The sequence below is a fragment of the Pan troglodytes genome, chromosome 1 (genome assembly GCF_028858775.2).
Source record: "Pan troglodytes isolate AG18354 chromosome 1, NHGRI_mPanTro3-v2.0_pri, whole genome shotgun sequence".
NCBI lineage: Eukaryota > Metazoa > Chordata > Mammalia > Primates > Hominidae > Pan > Pan troglodytes.
In genome coordinates this window covers 203,251,178-203,267,516 of record NC_072398.2, presented here as the reverse complement: position 1 = coordinate 203,267,516, position 16,339 = coordinate 203,251,178, and the positions used below count along the sequence as shown (strand labels likewise).

Sequence of the window (16,339 nt, the reverse complement as noted above, 5' to 3'; positions counted from 1 at the left end):
CCTTCCGGAAGTCAGGCCTCGTCAGGAATCACCAGGTGGTTGCTTGCGAGAGAAGCTGGGGGTGAAACCGGAGAAAACAAAGTAGGAAGCAGGCCTGGGCCAATTGCAGCCCACTCTGATGGGGGCCTGCAGGCCACCGGACGCCTGAATATCTGTCCAATCCCTCCTGGAAGGACTGCCATCTCTTTAGTCCCTCTTCCGCAGCATAGGGGTGCTCTCTCTGGGGCTCTCCTTTTCTCTCCTAAGGCCCGCAGCCCCACAGTTCCCCATTTAGGTGTCTTAAATTGAGGACACACTTCTAAATTGTCCCTCAGAGTCTCCTCTCCTCCTTTGAGCGAGGCTGGGCGGGCTCCTCCTGCTCCAATTATGAGGAACTTCTTTCCCAAGCTCCCCACCTTCTTTGGGCTTGGACGGCTGCAGAGTTCCAGTTAACTGTGCGCCGCCTTCGTTCCAATTGTACCCCTCGTGCTCCCAGAGGGCAGTTCCATGGAAACCAAAACATCACAAATCCCCGAAGGTATCGCGAGAAGCGCAGATGCGCCTGAGGCCGTGGAGAGGCGGAGCGAGGGCGGGAACGCTGAGCAAGTAGGGCGGAGCCTAAGCTCTTCCGAGGTCCCGGCCGGGAGCCTGTCCCCTCCAGGTGGCGCCCCCGCGTGACTGCGCTTTACATAATCGCGGCCTGGAGCGTCACAGTGGCGTACTCCAGGCTAGACCGAATCAGAGTGGGCGAAAGCTCCGTGTTCCGCCCCTTCCCACTTGATCGACGTCAAAGCCCACCAGTGAGCGGGCGTCTAGAGTCGCCGTGCCCGCCCCAGCCCGCCCGGGTCCGCCCCGACCCGCCTGCGCCCGCCCGCCTGCCGCAGCCAGCAGCCTGCAGCCGCCGCCGGGTTGTGCCTCAGACTGTCAGATAAATCGGCGGGCCGGGCCGGCGGGTCGGTGAGCGCGGCCCGGGCCGGACATGGCGGCGCTCTACGCCTGCACCAAGTGCCACCAGCGCTTCCCCTTCGAGGCGCTGTCTCAGGGGCAGCAGCTGTGCAAGGTGCGCGGGCTGGGGCGGCGGCCGGGAACTGGGGACGCAGGAGGCGCGGCCCGGAGCTCCAGATTCTGTGGGGACGCCCGGCGGGGTCCCCGGAGCAGGGTGTGGCAGGCCCGCCAGGCTGAGGAGCCGCACCCACCCCGCTGGGGGCCGGCGGGGCACGTGCGGGAGCCGGGGCCCGGTCCAGGCTCCCGCGGCCGGCGTGTCCGGGTGCTTAGCAACCGTGGGGATTGTTCTCGGACCCCGTGAGGTCGGGGGAGGGACAGCGGGTCCCCTGCTTGCCCTGACTGGTCGCCCTCGGGATCCCTTTGCGCTGCCTCCCCCGCCGCCGCGGTCTCCCTGGTGGGGACCTCCTGCCCCTCCTGGGACTGAACTCCAAAGTTGGGTGCTGCCTTGGAGGAATGTGTCGAACTCGGGCTCCTCACGGGCACTTTTCGACCAGTTTCAGAATCGGAGGTAGCAAGGCTTGATTTTTTTTTTTTTTTTTTAAAGCATCTCACTTTTCGGCCAGTCTCAGAATCGGAGGCAGCAAGGCTTTATGTTTTAAAAAGCCCCACAGTCAGGCTCACAGATCCGAGGGATCACTTCTCAGCATCCAGTTGGTGGTCTTCGGTCTTCCCTGACTAGCTGCTGATCAGTTTTTACTCCTGAAGGTCCAACTTCTCTTTTTCTTTTAAGTTGCTTTATCCCACTTTTACTTTTTAAGTGGCTAGAGGTGCTGTGAAGCAACAGTTAAAAAGTCACCAAACTGGCTGAAGAATAATGTTGAGGTTATCCAGTAATCCAGAGTTTGTGTCTCTGATTTGGATAACTCATAATTGTCACTTTTGCCTCAGATGGTCATGACTTTCCATTTGCCAGTTTTTATATACCAGGTCTGGGGGAATGCAAGTGCTTGAGTGCCCTTTTTGGCCTCAAAATGTGTATATATGATTTTAAGGAAGTTATGTATATATAAATAATAATTTTAATCCAGCACTTTCATTTCACAAGTAAACCGCAAAATCACACAGTGGCAGAAGAACCAGGCCTGGGATTCAGGGCTTCTGATTCCCAGTCTGGGGCTTGTTCATATATATGTTTGTTTTACAATTTATGGCTAGTTCCATATAATCCATGTAAGTTCTTACTTAACTCCCACATCAACAGTAGGGAAGTGATGCCAGTATTACAGAGGAGAAAAATAAGGCCCAGAAAGTTTAAGTGACTCACTCAAGCATAGTAGCTATGCTAGAAATAGTACCCAGGTCGGCTTCCTACTGAAGGCTGTTTCCATTTGTGACTGCCTTTTAAAATTATATCCTCATTTCATTTCAGGAATGTCGGATTGCACACCCTGTTGTGAAGTGCACCTACTGCAGGACTGAGTACCAGCAGGAGAGGTAGAGTTTTGTTGACCATGAAAGATATTAATAGGCTTTTTTCCTCTTAAAATCTGTAATTGATTGCATTTCATGTACAGATGCTATAATCAGTTGCATTGTAAAATACAGATCTGTAATCAATCACATTATATACAGACTATAATTGCTAAATATTTAGGTCTATGATCCATCTTGAGTTAATTCGTGTGTGGGGTGAGATATACAATGAAGGGTATATAATACATATATTGTTTCCTAGTTATTATCCATTGATTGCTTAAATTTTTTTTTTTTTTTTTTTTTTTTTTTTTTTTTTTGAGATGGAGTCTCACTCTGTCACCCAGGCTGGAATGCAGTGGCATGATCTCAGCTCACTGCAACCCTTCCCTCCCAGGTTCAAGCGATGCTTATGCCTCAGCCTCCCAAGTAGCTGAGATTACAGGTGTCTGCCACCACGTCCGGCTAGTTTTTTTGTATTTTTAGTAGACGGGGTTTCACCATCTTGGCCAGGTTGGTCTTGAACTCCTGACCTCGTGATCCACCCACCTCAGCCTCACAAAGTGCTGGGATTACAGGCGTGAGCCACCACACCCAGCCTGCTTAAATTTTTAAAGTTCTTTTTAAGACCCTTGATCATTTTATATTGTGATTATAATCTTTTTGACAAGAAGAAACCAATCCCACAACAGTAAAACATGAGCCTCATGTTTCAATATGTACATACACAGAGATTGAAGAATTTATAAGCCCAAAGAAGATACTTTTGGAAATGTGACAATCCTGATAAGAGTTTGTTAGCTCTAGTCACATTTGAAACTCACTTGCCATTACACTTTCCTTGGGCAAATCTCTTTTTTTGTTTGAAACAGAGTCTCTCTCTGCCAGTCAGGTTGGAGTGCAGTGGAGCCGTCATGGCTCACTGCAGCCTGGACCTCCCGGGCCCAAGTGATCCTCCCACCTCAGCCTACCAAGTAACTGGGACCACAGGTGTGTGCCACCACGCCCAGTTAATTTTTTTATTTTTGTAGAGATAAGATTTTGCCATGTTACCCAGGCTGGTCTCTTACTCATGGGCCCAAGTGATTCCTTCCTCGTTAGCCTCTCAAGATGTTGGAATTACAGGCGTGAGCCACCACACCTGGGCAAATCTCATTTTTAAAAGTGTGAAATGGGCTGGGTGCGGTGGCTCATGCCTGTAATCCCAAAACTTTGGGAGGCTGAGGCAGGTGGATCACAAGGTCAGGAGATTGAGACCATCCTGGCTAACATGATGAAACCCAGTCTCTACTAAAAATACAAAAAAATTACCTGGGTGTGGTGGCACACACCTGTAGTCCCAGCTACTTGGGAGGCTGAGGCAGGAGAATTGCTTGAACCCAGGAGGTGGAGGTTGCAGTGAGCTGAGATTGCGCCACTGCACTCCAGCCTGGGTGACGGGGAAACTCTGTCTCAAAATAAAAAAAAAAGTGTGAAATGCAGGTATGAGTGGTCAGACATCTTTAGGGGGCATTTCCATAGCAACAAAGTGATTTTTTTTGGTACCAAGTTTGATTCTTGTGGAACTTCTGTGAGGGTAGGTGATCCTGCCTTGAGGAGAGTGGGATCTATTAATTCATCCATTAGACCTAGAAGCCTATTTTTAATTAGTCATTTCAATTCTTAGACTATCTTCTCCAAGATTTTATCATGGATTTTTTTTTTTTCTTTTACGAGACAGGGTCTCTCTCTGTCACCCAAGCTGGAGTGCAGTGGGATGATCTCAGCTCACTGCAACCTCCCCTCTCCAGGCTCAAATGATCCTCCCACCTCAGCCTCCCATATAGCTGGGACCAGGGGTGCGCATCACCACACCTGGCTTTTTTTTTTGTATCTTTAGTAGAGACGGGTCTTGCCATTGCCCAGGCTGGTCTAGAACTCTTGAGCTCAACCAGTCTGCCTGCCTCGGCCTCCCAAAGTGCTGGGATTACAGGCGTGACCGACCACACCCAGCCTATCATGGATGTTTTCAAACAAAAAAAAAAGGTTAAAAGAATTAGTGAACACCCATATGCCCTCTACTTAAATTCTATCATATACACTTTACTATATATTCACCTATCCATCTGTTCATCTCTCTATCCATCACTATATGAATTCATTTTATTTCTGATGTATTTAAAGTTGCAGACATCAGTATACATGACCCTTAAACACTTCAGCATGCACAGCATTATTTAGAGTTAAATATTTGTTTGCAGCTCTTTTTTTGTGTGTGTGGCAAAATTGGCTTACACTAACATGCTTAAATCTTAAATGCATCAAGTTTTACAAACGTAGACATCTGTGTAGCCCCAAACCCTATCAAAATACAGAATGTTACTGTCACCCCATAGAGTCCTCTCATGCCCCATCCTAGACAATCCCCACACCCTTGCTTCCTCCAGGCAACCCCTGTTCTACTTTTCATTTCCACCATAAATTAGTTTTGCCTATTCTGGGACTTCATGTTAGTGGAATCATACTCTAGAAGCTTTATATGTTAGCTCTTAAATTTAGGTCTGTGGTCCATCTTGAGTTAATTCATATGTGGGGTGAGATAGGAACTATGACCCTTTATTTACACTATACATACAAATTAATTCAAGATGGATCATAGAGTTAGTTTTTCTTTTCTTTTTCTTTTCTTTTTTTTTTTTTTTTTGTTGTTGAGACAGAGTTTCGCTCTTGTTGCCCAGGCTAGAGTGCAATGGCACGATCTCGGCTCACTGCAACCTCCACCTCCCAGGTTCAAGCGATTCTCCTGCCTCATCCTCCCGAGTAGCTGGGATTACAGGCATGTACCACCGCACCCAACTAATTTTGTATTTTTAGTAGAGATGGGGTTTCTCCTTGTTAATCAGGCTGGTCTCAAACTCCGGACCTCCGGTGGTCTGCCTGCCTCGGCCTCCCAAAGTGCTGGGATTACAGGCATGAGCCACCGCGCCCAGCCTAGAGTTAGTTTTTCTTTGCATGTTTTTTAACATGTTAGGAACATATGTATATATTGACATCTACCCCATTCCTTCAGTAGTAAATCTAGGCGTAAATCAAAATGCTATTCTACATCACAGAATCATTGATGGTAATCCTCTTTCTAGAGATTTCTTTGAATGTCCTTCACTTATTTTACTGTCTTTTAAAAGTAACAGAAAATTGCCCTGAAAAATAATTTATAATTTAAATATTTTCTACTCTGAGGTTTTTCTTTTGTCTATTTTAACTTTATAGTCACTTTCACAGGAATTATATGGGAAAATGATCACAAAGCAGAGAATAGATGAGTTTTTTGTGTGTGTGTATGACAGGGTCTCACTCTGTCACTCAGGCTGGAGTGCGGTGGCACAATTGTAGCCCACTGAAACCTTGAACTCCCAGGCTGAGCCTCCTAAAGTGCTGGGATTACAGGCATGAGCCACTGTGCCTGGCCTTAAGATTTTTATGTTATTTATTAGTTTTTAGCCCCAAAGTACTGTTGAAATTGTTCTTATACATAAGACATTCATTTTTACCTCCTCATGTGAAGAGTTAGACTTTTATTTGAAGATGATTTTTCCCCTGGGCAGCTTTATTAATTCACACATTTAGGTAATAGGACCTCTGGATCTTCACAAGGCAAAGGATGTTTTTATTTTTGTCAGTGCTTAACTCTTAGAGAAATCAGAAATTTTTTTTTTTTTTTTTTTTCGAGACACAGTTTTGCTGTTGCCCAGGCTGGAGTGCAATGGCACAATCTTGGCTCACTGCAACTTCCATCTCCCAGGTTCAAGCGATTCTTCTGCCTCAGCCCCCTGAGTAGCTGGGATTACAGGCACACACCACCATGCCTGGCTAATTTTTTTGAATTTTTAGTAAAGACATGGTTTCACCATGTTGGCCAGGCTGGTCTCAAACTCCTGACCTCAGGTGATCTACCTGCCTTGGCCTCCCAAGTGCTGGGATTACAGGCATGAGCTACCGTGCCCGGCCTAAATATTGACAAAATATTTGATCATAGTGTCTTTTTCCCCACCTCTGGTGTTTTCATATGCCTTTACTTATGAAGGAGAGCACAGAGTAAGGTTAGCAAAGATAGAATCTCTGAGTTTATATTCCAGACACACATACTTTATTTGTCACCTCAAATTTCCCAACTATTCATCCGAATTAAGGAGAATTTATTTTTTTTTCCTGCTAGTCCATTTTAGTATAATATTTTGAGGGTGTTTTCTGTATCTGATAATTTTATTTAGTGATACTTGGGGATGTCATAATCAGAAATAACTCACTCTCCATTTTAGCCAAAACCTCACTTGTTTTTTTGAGACGGAGTTTTGCTTTTGTTGCCCAGGCTGGAGTGCAGTGGTGAGGTCTCGGCTTACTGCAACCTCCGCCTCCCGGGTTCAAGTGATTCTCTTGTCTCAGCCTCCCAAGTAGCTGAGATTACAGGCATGCGCCACCACGCCTGGCTAATTTTTGTATTTTTAGTAGAGATGGAGTTTCACCATGTTGGCCAGGCTGGTCTCGGACTCCTGACCTCAGGTGATCCACCCCCCTCAGCCTCCCAAAGTGCTGGGATTATAGGCGTGAGCCACCACGCCCAGCCACATAATAATTAAAAGAGTTATTAGAGGCTAGGTGTAGTGTCTCACATCTGTAATCCCATCAGTTTGGGAGGCCAAGGCAGATGGATCGCTTGAGGTCAGGAGTTTGAGACCAGCCTGGCCAACATGGCGAAACCTTGTCTCTATCAAAAATATAAAAATTAGTTGGGTGTGGTGGTGCACGCCTATGATTCCAGCTACTTGGGAGGCTGAGGCGTGAGAATCGCTTGAACTTGGGAGGCAGAGGTTATAGTGAGCAGATTGCACCACTGCACTCCAGCCTGGGGAACAGAGTGAGACTCTGTCTCAAAAATATTGAATAAAAATAAAAGAGTTATTAGAAAGGTACTCAAACTAGTGTTAACCAAGCATCCAGACCATATCTCACTTTGGCCCTTAGCAATGAGCAAATTCCTTGGGCTTAAGGAGGTATCAGTTTTCAGATATTCTAAGAAAAGCCTGTGTCTCTTTCTTCCTTAACAGTAAAACCAATACAATATGCAAGAAATGTGCTCAGAACGTGCAGTTGTATGGAACGGTAAGTAGGATATTTTCAAACCTAACAGTGGGTACTAGGGTCTTGTGGAACCTTACCTTCTGTGGCCTACTAATGCCATTACAATATTTTTATTAGAATAAATGGTTATGTGTAATATATCTGGTACTGATTTCAGCTTTCACATTTAGCTAATGCTTATTGTTAAGGAACTCTGTGTTTATGGTCACACTGCCAGGATTATGATTATAATTTTCATTGAGAGGCTTCAGTGACCAGTATGGAAAGAGAAAGGGAAAGATGAAATTTTTTTTTTTTTTTTTTTTTTTTTTTTGTGACTGAGTCTTGGTCTGTCACCCAGGCTGGAGTGGAATGGTGATCAAGTTCACTGCAACCTCCACCTCCTGGGTTCAAGTGATTCTCCTGCCTCAGCCTCCTGAGTAGCTGGGACTACAGGCACATGCCACCACACCTGGCTAATTTTTGTATTTTAGTAGAGATGGGGTTTCACCATGTTGGTCAGGCTGGTCTCGGACTCCTGAACTCAAGTGATCTGCCCACCTCAGCCTCCCAAAGCACTGGGATCACAGGCGTGAGCCACTGCACCCGGCAAGATGAATTTTTATAACTTTGACCCCTTTGTTTGGTAACAGTTGACTAGTCATTTTGATGAATGATTCTCTTTTTCTCTTAGTGTTACAGTTCAGGATGTTATGTGCTTGTAAGCATTCTCCCAACATGTTTATGTACTGATAATAGCAAAGAGGCCTTTTCAGAAATTTGGAAGCCCTTGCTGGTTTCTCCAAAGAGCTGGTTCTGTTGCATGCTTCATAGAAGTCTCTGCATACATACTAATGGGTTTTTGTTATTTGTTTATTTATTTATTTAAAAATCAATAGTCCTGTGCAGAAAAACACTTCACATAGTATTAAGAATTGGGCTTCATGGCCGGGCGTGGTGGCTCACACCTATAATCCCAGCACATTGGGAGGCTGAGGCAGGCGGATCACCTGAGGTCAGGAGTTCTAGACCAGCCTGGCCAACATGGTGAAACCCCATCTCTAGGAAATAATATAAAAATTAGCTGGGCATAGTGGCAGGCACCTGTAATCCCAGCTACTCCGGAGGCTGAGGCAGGGAGAATTGCTTTAACCCGGGAGGTGGAGGTTGCATTGAGCTGAGATTGCGCCACTGCACTCCAGCCTGGGCAACAGAGCGAGACTCAAAAAACAAAAACAACAACAATAAAAAAGAACTGGGCTTCATTTGGTCAATATAAAAGCAGATTTATGAAGTTGGCAATACATTTGTACCATGACTAATGAACTACAAAGTAGGAATTATTGCTTTTTTAAATGCAGTGTATTTTATGAAAGTAATACTTACTTGACTCTTTTTTCCCCTTTTAAGCCCAAACCTTGTCAGTATTGCAACATAATTGCGGCATTTATTGGGAATAAATGCCAGCGCTGCACAAATTCAGAAAAGAAGTATGGACCACCCTATTCTTGTGAACAGTGCAAGCAGCAGTGTGCATTTGACAGGAAAGATGATAGAAAGAAGGTAAATCTCTGTTTTTCTTGATTTCTTTTTTTCCTTTCAGAGAAATTAAGGTGGACTAACTGTGTTAAAAACACATTTAATAGGCCGGACGTGGTGGCTCATGCCTGTAATCCCAGCAGTTTGGGAGGCCGAGGCTAGTGGATCATGAGGTCAGGAGATCAAGACTATCGTGGCTAACATGGTGAAACCGCGTCTCTACTAAAAATACAAAAAATTAGCCAGGCGTGGTGGCATGCGCCTGTAGTCCCAGCTACTCAGGAGGCTGGGGCAGAAGAATCACTTGAACCCGGGAGGCAGAGGTTGCAGTGAGCTGAGATCATGCCACTGCACTCCAGCCTGAGTGACAGAGCAAGACTCTATCTCAAAAAAACAAAAAAACAAAAAAACACACATTTAACAAAGAAAGATTTCTCAGTTTCTTTCCTGGTTCTATTATTGACCTTAAAGAAGATATTCATATTTTGTTTTCTTCATTCATAAAATGTGGACCATTATATTCTAACATTTCACGAGAATTGAATTACAGTGATCACGTAAGTGAAATGGTGATTGGCAGAATTCTATGGAATTCTGTAAAGGAGAGATTGTAACTTAAGCAAGATGGAGTGGCATTACCAGTTTTACTATCAGGCTCTTTAAATGTTTCTATCTGTTGGCTCTTTAAATGTTTTTATCTGTTGAAATTCAAGATTATAAGATTACATTAGAGGGAAGCTCTATGTGGAAGGGTGTACCTTGATAGAATCAAAATGATTTAGAGTTTGGTCATATTACTCTCTTGCTTAAAATCCTCCACGGGTTTCCAGTTGTGCTTAGAATAAAACTCAAATCCCTTCTATGGCCTGCAAGGCCCATGCCCAGCTCTCAGTCTCATCTTGCATCATACTTTCTACCTCTCACCTTGCTCCAGCCATCCTGGCCACCCTGTAGTCTGTCTGACATGCGGATCTCACTCCGACCTTTGCACTGTCTGTCCTTGTGCCTAATGCATCCTTCTCTAGAGTCTCATAACTGGCTCCTCATGTCAGGTTTCAGCTCAGGTACCACCTGCTCACAGTGACCTTTTACTGACTCCCTTAGTCATTATTTATCATACCATTTTATTGTCTTCATAGCATCTCACATATCGAAAACTAGTCTTGCTTATTTGGTTACATGTTTGTCCACCCCGACTAGAATGTGAGCTCTTTGTCCATCTCGTTCTCTGCTTTATTTCCAGTGGCCTGGCACATAGTAGCTGCTCAATAAGTATTTGTTGAATAAAAGATGGCAGTTGAGAAACTCTTTTTCAGTGGCCAGAGGTGCTTTTAAGAGGTGCTTGGGCTCAAGGGCTGACTCTTGCTTACCAAATTCATTAACTTACAATGGAAGGATATAACTTTCCATTGACCAGGATACTCCTGCCTGCCAACCAGGACACCTCTTCCCTGTATCAAGATATTGAAGAATCTGAATTAGTAATCAGGAGGTAGCACAAGCAGCAGTCCCCCAAACCTGGGTCCCATCCGACTCCTGGGGCTAGCTGAATGACCCTGGCTACTTACCCGCATTATGCATCACTTTCTTCATCTTTCTCCATGGGAATAACAGTAGTTACTTCACAAACACATGGGGAAATGTAATTCAGATAGGTATATAAAACAATATTGAACCTGGCACATAATATAACTGAGTAAATGGCTCCTGTATTATTACTGATTGGAATAGTTCATTTTTACTAATCTGGTTATACTAGAATTCATTACCTTTCTGCTTTATAAATTACAATCCTGTCTCAAGTATTTAGAAATTTTTAGACATCTACATGTTCATAAACTTTAGGAGAGAGCTAAATTTAGGGATTAAGAGTAGGGGATCTGGGCCAAGCCTGGTGGCTCGTGCCTGTAATCCCAACACTTTGGGAGGCTGAAGTGGATGGATCACGAGGTCAGGAGTTTGAGACCAGCCTGGCTAACATGATGAAACCCCGTCTCTACCAAAAATATAAAAAAATTAACCGGGCATGGTGGCGCACACCTGTAATCCCAGCTACTTGGGAGGCTGAGGCAGGAGAATTGCTTGAACCCGGGAGGCAGAGGTTGCAGTGAGCCAAGATTACACCACTGCACTCTAGCCTGGGCAACAGAGCGAGACTTCATCTCAAAAAAAAGAAAAGAGGGGAGGGTATCTGGACTCAGAATGTGTGGATTGAAATCTTAGTTCTGTCACTTATTAACTGTGTGACTTTGGGCATGTTAATCTATCAATGCCTCAGTTTCCACATCTGTAAAAGGGGATGATCAGATCTCAGTGCTGTTACAAAGGTCAAGATACTAGTAAAACTCTTAGAACGGAATCTGGTACATGAAAAATACTCAGTGTTATCTATGATGATTTGTTTTTGATAGTTTAAATCTCAGAGGATGCTATTTTATTTTATTTTTTTGAGATGGAGTCTCAGTCTATCACCCAGGCTGGAGTGCAGTGGCACGACCTCAGCTCACCACAACCTCTGCCTCCCAGGTTCAAGTGATTCTCCTACCTCAGCCTCCAGAGCAGCTGGGATTACAGGTGTGCGCCACCACGCCTGGCTAATTTTTTTATTTTTTTATTCTTTTTTTAATTTTTGTATTTTTAGTAGAGATGGGGTTTCACCGTGTTGGCCAGGCTGGTCTCGAACTCCTGACCTCAAACTACTGACCTCAAGTGATCAGCCCACCTCGGCCTCCCAAAATGCTGGGAGTACAGATGTGAGCCACCACGTCTGGCCAGTGCTCTTTTATTTCTTTTTGTTGTTGTTGTTGTTTGAGACGGAGTTTCGCTGTTGTTGTTGCCCAGGCTAGAGTGCAATGGCACGATCTCGGCTCACCACAACCTCCACCTCCCACGTTCAAGCAATTCTCCTGCCTCAGCCTCCCGAGTAGCTGGGATTACAGGCATGCGCCACCATGCCCAGCTAATTTTGTATTTTTAGTAGAGGCAGGGTTTCTCCATGTTAGTCAGGCTGCTCTCGAATTGCTGATCTCAGGTGATCTACCCGCCTCAGCCTCCCAAAGTGCTAGGATTACAAGCATGAGCCACCGTGCCTGGCCTGCTCTTTTATTTCTAAAGTTTATTGTTAAGAGACAGATCTGAAAAAAATGTCTTGTGGATGTATGTGCAATTTTTATATTCATTGTTTGTTCTCTTTTAGTAGAGTTGTATTGTTTTAAACCCTTTAATGAAAGCTCTTACCTGGGGAAGGTCTTACAGGGTGTTTTAAAATTATGCCTTAAATGCCAGGTGCGGTAGCTCATGCCTGTAATCCCAGCACTTTGGGAGGCTGAAGTGGGCGGATCGCTTGAGGCCAGGAGTTCAAGACCAGCCTGGGCAACATGGCAAAACCCTGTCACTATTAAAAATACAAAAATCTTGGCCAGGCACATTGGCTCACGGCTGTAATCCCAGCACTTTGGGAGGCCAAGGCAGGCAGATCACTTGAGGTCGGGAGATTAAGACCAGCCTGGCCAACATGGTGAAACCCTGTTTCTACAAAAAATACAAAAATTAGCCGGGCATGGTGGCATGTGCCTATAATCCCAGCTACTCAGCAGGCTGAGGTGGGAGAATCGCTTGAACCTGGGAGGCAGAGGTTGCAGTGAGCTGAGATCGTGCCTCTGCACTCCAGGCTGGGTAACAGAGTGAGACTCCATCTCAAAACAACAACAACAACAACAACAACAAAACAGAAAAAAAAAATTAGCCAGGCGTGGTGGTGCATGTGTGGTTCCAGCTACTTGGGAGGCTGAGGTGGGAAGATCTCTTGAGCCTAGGAGTACGAGGCTCCAGTGAGCTGTAATTATACCCCTGCACTGCAATGTGGGTGAGAGAATGAGACCCTATCTATAAAATAAATAAAATTAGGTCTTCAAGCCAGGCCTGATGGCATCCTGTGGTAGTTCCAGCTACCCTAGAGGCTGAGGTGGGAGGATCACTTGAGCCCAGGAGTTCGAGTCCAGCCTGAGTAACATAGTGAGACTTTGTCTCTAAAAAAATAATAATAGGCCAGGCGTAGTGGCTCACGCCTGTAATCCCAGCACTTTAGAAGGCTGAGGAGGGTGGATCACAAGGTCAGGAGTTCGAGATCAGCCTGGCCAACATGGTGAAACCCCGTCTCTACTAAAAATACAAAAATAAGCCGGGCATGGTGGCACATGCCTGTAATCCCAGCTACTCGGGAGACTGAGGCAGGAGAATAGCTTGAATCCTGCAGTGAGCCAAGATCACGCCCCTGCACTCCAGCCTGGGTGGCAGAGCAAGACTCTGTCTCAAAAAAAAAAAAATAATAATAATAATAATAAACAGACTTTCAGGCCATATCCCATAACCGTGAAATGAACCAGATTGAAGTTTGGTTTCCAAGTTCATTGTTAACGTTTCTTAACAAAAAATTAAATGCCTATCATGTACCAGACACTGTTCCAGGTATTAGAAATAAACTAATGAACTGAACAGACAAGACCTTACTCTCACAGAGCTTACATTTATGTGTGTGAAAGAGAAAAGGGTGAGGAGAAAAATAAATTAACATAAATTTTAGATATTAGTGCTATAAAGAAATAAAGTACATGACAGAGAGTGACTGGGAAGTCAGCCTATATTGGGCAATCAGGAGAACCTCTGAGGAAATAACATTTGAGTGGAAACTAGGATGATGAAAAGGTGGTAGCCATGGGAAGCTCTGGAGGACAAAAATTCCAGGAAGAAGGACCAGCTATGGAAAATCCTTAAGGCAGGAATGAGCTTGGCACATGATTAGAACAGAAAGAAGATGGAGTGAACCTGGGGAAAAGGAAGGAAACAAGGTTATAGAGGCAGGTAAGGGGCTATATTTAAGTCAACATAGGCCATGAGGCACACTGCAGATAGCCCACTACACTACAAGGAGGTGTGTGTGAAGCTTTGAGGAGTTCACCTGGGCTGTGGAACGCCACAATGACAAGACCATTTTCACCTACTTTATCAGTTCTAAGGATGCTGGAGGAAAAGCTGGTGCCCCTATTGTATGCATGCTGAACCAGGGGCTGAAGCATGTTAGTGAAGGATGTGTGTTCGCCTACTGCCAAGTAGAAGAAAAGCCTTATTGGAAAGATCCAAATAATGACTTCAGAAAAAACTTGGAAGTAACCACAGTGCCTACACTACTTAAATATGGAACGCCTCAAAAACTGGTAGAATCTTAGTGTCTTCAGGCCAACCTCGTGGAAATGTTTTTCTCTAAGGATTAAGATTTGATGATGGCAATTATGTCTCAATTTTCTGATTTGTTCTAGTATAAAAAAAAACTGCATATGGCAGGGTGTGGTGGCTCACACCTGTAATCGTAGCACTTTGGGAGGCCGAGGCAGGGGGATCACTTGAGCCCAGGAGTTGGAGACCAGCCTGGACAACATGGCAAAAGCCCGTCTCTATAAAAAATACAAAAAATTAGCAGGATGTGGTGGTGCACGCCTGTAGTCTCAGCTACTTGGGAGGCTGAGGTAGGAGGCTCACCTGAGCCTGGGAAGTCGAGGCTGCAGTGAGCCAAGATTGCACCACTGCACTCCAGCCTGGGCGAGATTGTGAGACCCTGTCACAAAAATGCATACTTGCTTTGAATTCATGTTAGCAATAAATAAATAAATGATAATGTTAAAAAAAATAGGCTATGGTACAGAGTTTGAATTTTAAGCTATGATGAGAAACCATTGGGTTTTAAGGAGAGAAGATGGACTCATAGGGTCAAGTGCCTCTGTATTCTAGACTCTGGGTCCACCTGGATGTCATGGATGGGCACTTTGTTCCCAACGTCACCTTTGGTTATCCTGTGGTAGAAAGCTTTCAAAAGCAGCTAGTCCAGGACCTTTTCTTTGACATACATGTGATGGTGTCCAAGCTGGAACAGTGGGTAAAATCAATAGCTATAGCAGAAGCCAGTCAGTACATCTTTCATCTAGAGGCTACTAAGTACTCAGAGGCTTTGATTGAAGACATTTGGGAGAATGGGATGAAGGTTGGCCTTACCATCAAACCAGGAACTACAGTTGAGTATTTGGCACCATGGACTAATCAAATAGATACGGCCTTGGTTATCACAGTGGAACCTGGGTTTGGAAGGCAGAAATTCATGGATGATATGGTGCCAAACATTCACTGGTTGAGGACCCAGTTCCCATCTTTGGATAAGAGGTCGATGGTGGAGTAGGTCCTGACACTGTCCACAAGTGTGCAGAGGCAGGAGCTAACATGATTATGTCTGGAAGCGTTGTTATGAGGAGTGAGGACCCCAGATCTGTGATTGACTTGTTAAGAAGTATATGTTCAGAAGCCACTCAAAAACATTCTCTTGATCAGTGAGACCACAAGGAGCCCAATGTTGCTGCTCGTGAGATCTCCTTTTTACCAGAAAACAGGAATATTGACTACCAAATCATATTGCAGCTGAGGCAATACTGCTTTTCTGAGCAATTATTCATTCTAATGATTAAAATTGATTGTGCAGAATATTCTAAGAGGTTACAAATTGGCATGTCTAACTACATTTTTAGTGAAGCAATTTAACAATTCATGTGGGGCCCGGGTGTGGTGGCTCACACCTGTAATCCCAGCACTTTGGGAGGCCGAGGAGGGAGGATCACCTGAGGTCAGGAGCTCGAGACCAGCCTCAACATGGAGAAACCCCATCTCTACTAAAATACAAAATTAGCCGGGCGTGGTGGTGCATGCCTATAATCCTATAATCCCAGCTACTCATGAGGCTGAGGCAGGAGAATTGCTTGAACCTGGGAGGCGGAGGTTGCAGTGAGCTGAGATCACGCCATTACACTCCAGCCTGGGCAACAAGAGCGAAACTCCGTCTCAAAAAAAAAAAAAACAACAATTCATGTGGTGAAATACCCAGTTTTTATTGGGAGATTTGATTTTTTTTTTTTTTTTTTTTTTTTTTTTGAGGCAGAGTTTCACTCTGTCATCCAGGCTGGAGTACAAGTAGTACAATCTAGACTCACTACAGCCTCAGCCTCCCAGGTTCAGGCGATCCTTCCGAGTAGCTAGGACTACAGGCATGTGCCACCACGCCCAGCTAATCTTTGTACTTTTTGTCGAGACAAGGTTTCACCATGGTCTCAAGCAATCTGCCTACCTCAGCCTTCCAAAGTGCTGGGATTACAGGTGTGAGCCACTGCGCCCACTTGATTTTTCATAAAGAGTAAAAATATGGCTGCATTAAGGTTACAAACAGAAATGTGTCTTAATGCCTAAGGAGGGCATATTAGCTACACTATAA

General features: G+C 44.9%; 1 protein-coding gene and 1 pseudogene across 4 annotated transcripts in view; both read left to right on the top strand.

Moving 5' to 3' along the window:
• Nucleotides 1-524: 524 nt before the first annotated feature.
• Nucleotides 525-16,339, top strand: part of FAM76A (family with sequence similarity 76 member A) — a 37,419-nt gene continuing 21,604 nt past the window's right edge. For 2 of the 4 annotated variants that reach the window (XM_054664629.2, XM_054664628.2), the window contains exons 1-5: nt 779-1,039; nt 2,354-2,418; nt 5,115-5,216; nt 7,482-7,536; nt 8,905-9,057. In XM_054664629.2, the coding sequence (XP_054520604.1) occupies nt 959-1,039; nt 2,354-2,418; nt 5,115-5,216; nt 7,482-7,536; nt 8,905-9,057 (456 nt within the window). In that variant the 5' untranslated portion in view covers nt 779-958. Of the gene's footprint in view, nt 1,040-2,353; nt 2,419-5,114; nt 5,217-7,481; nt 7,537-8,904; nt 9,058-16,339 lie in introns of all 4 variants that reach the window. The other 2 variants (XM_513248.7, XM_001149694.7) reach the window with 2 other exon arrangements.
• Nucleotides 14,769-15,489, top strand: LOC104007050 (ribulose-phosphate 3-epimerase-like; annotated as a pseudogene).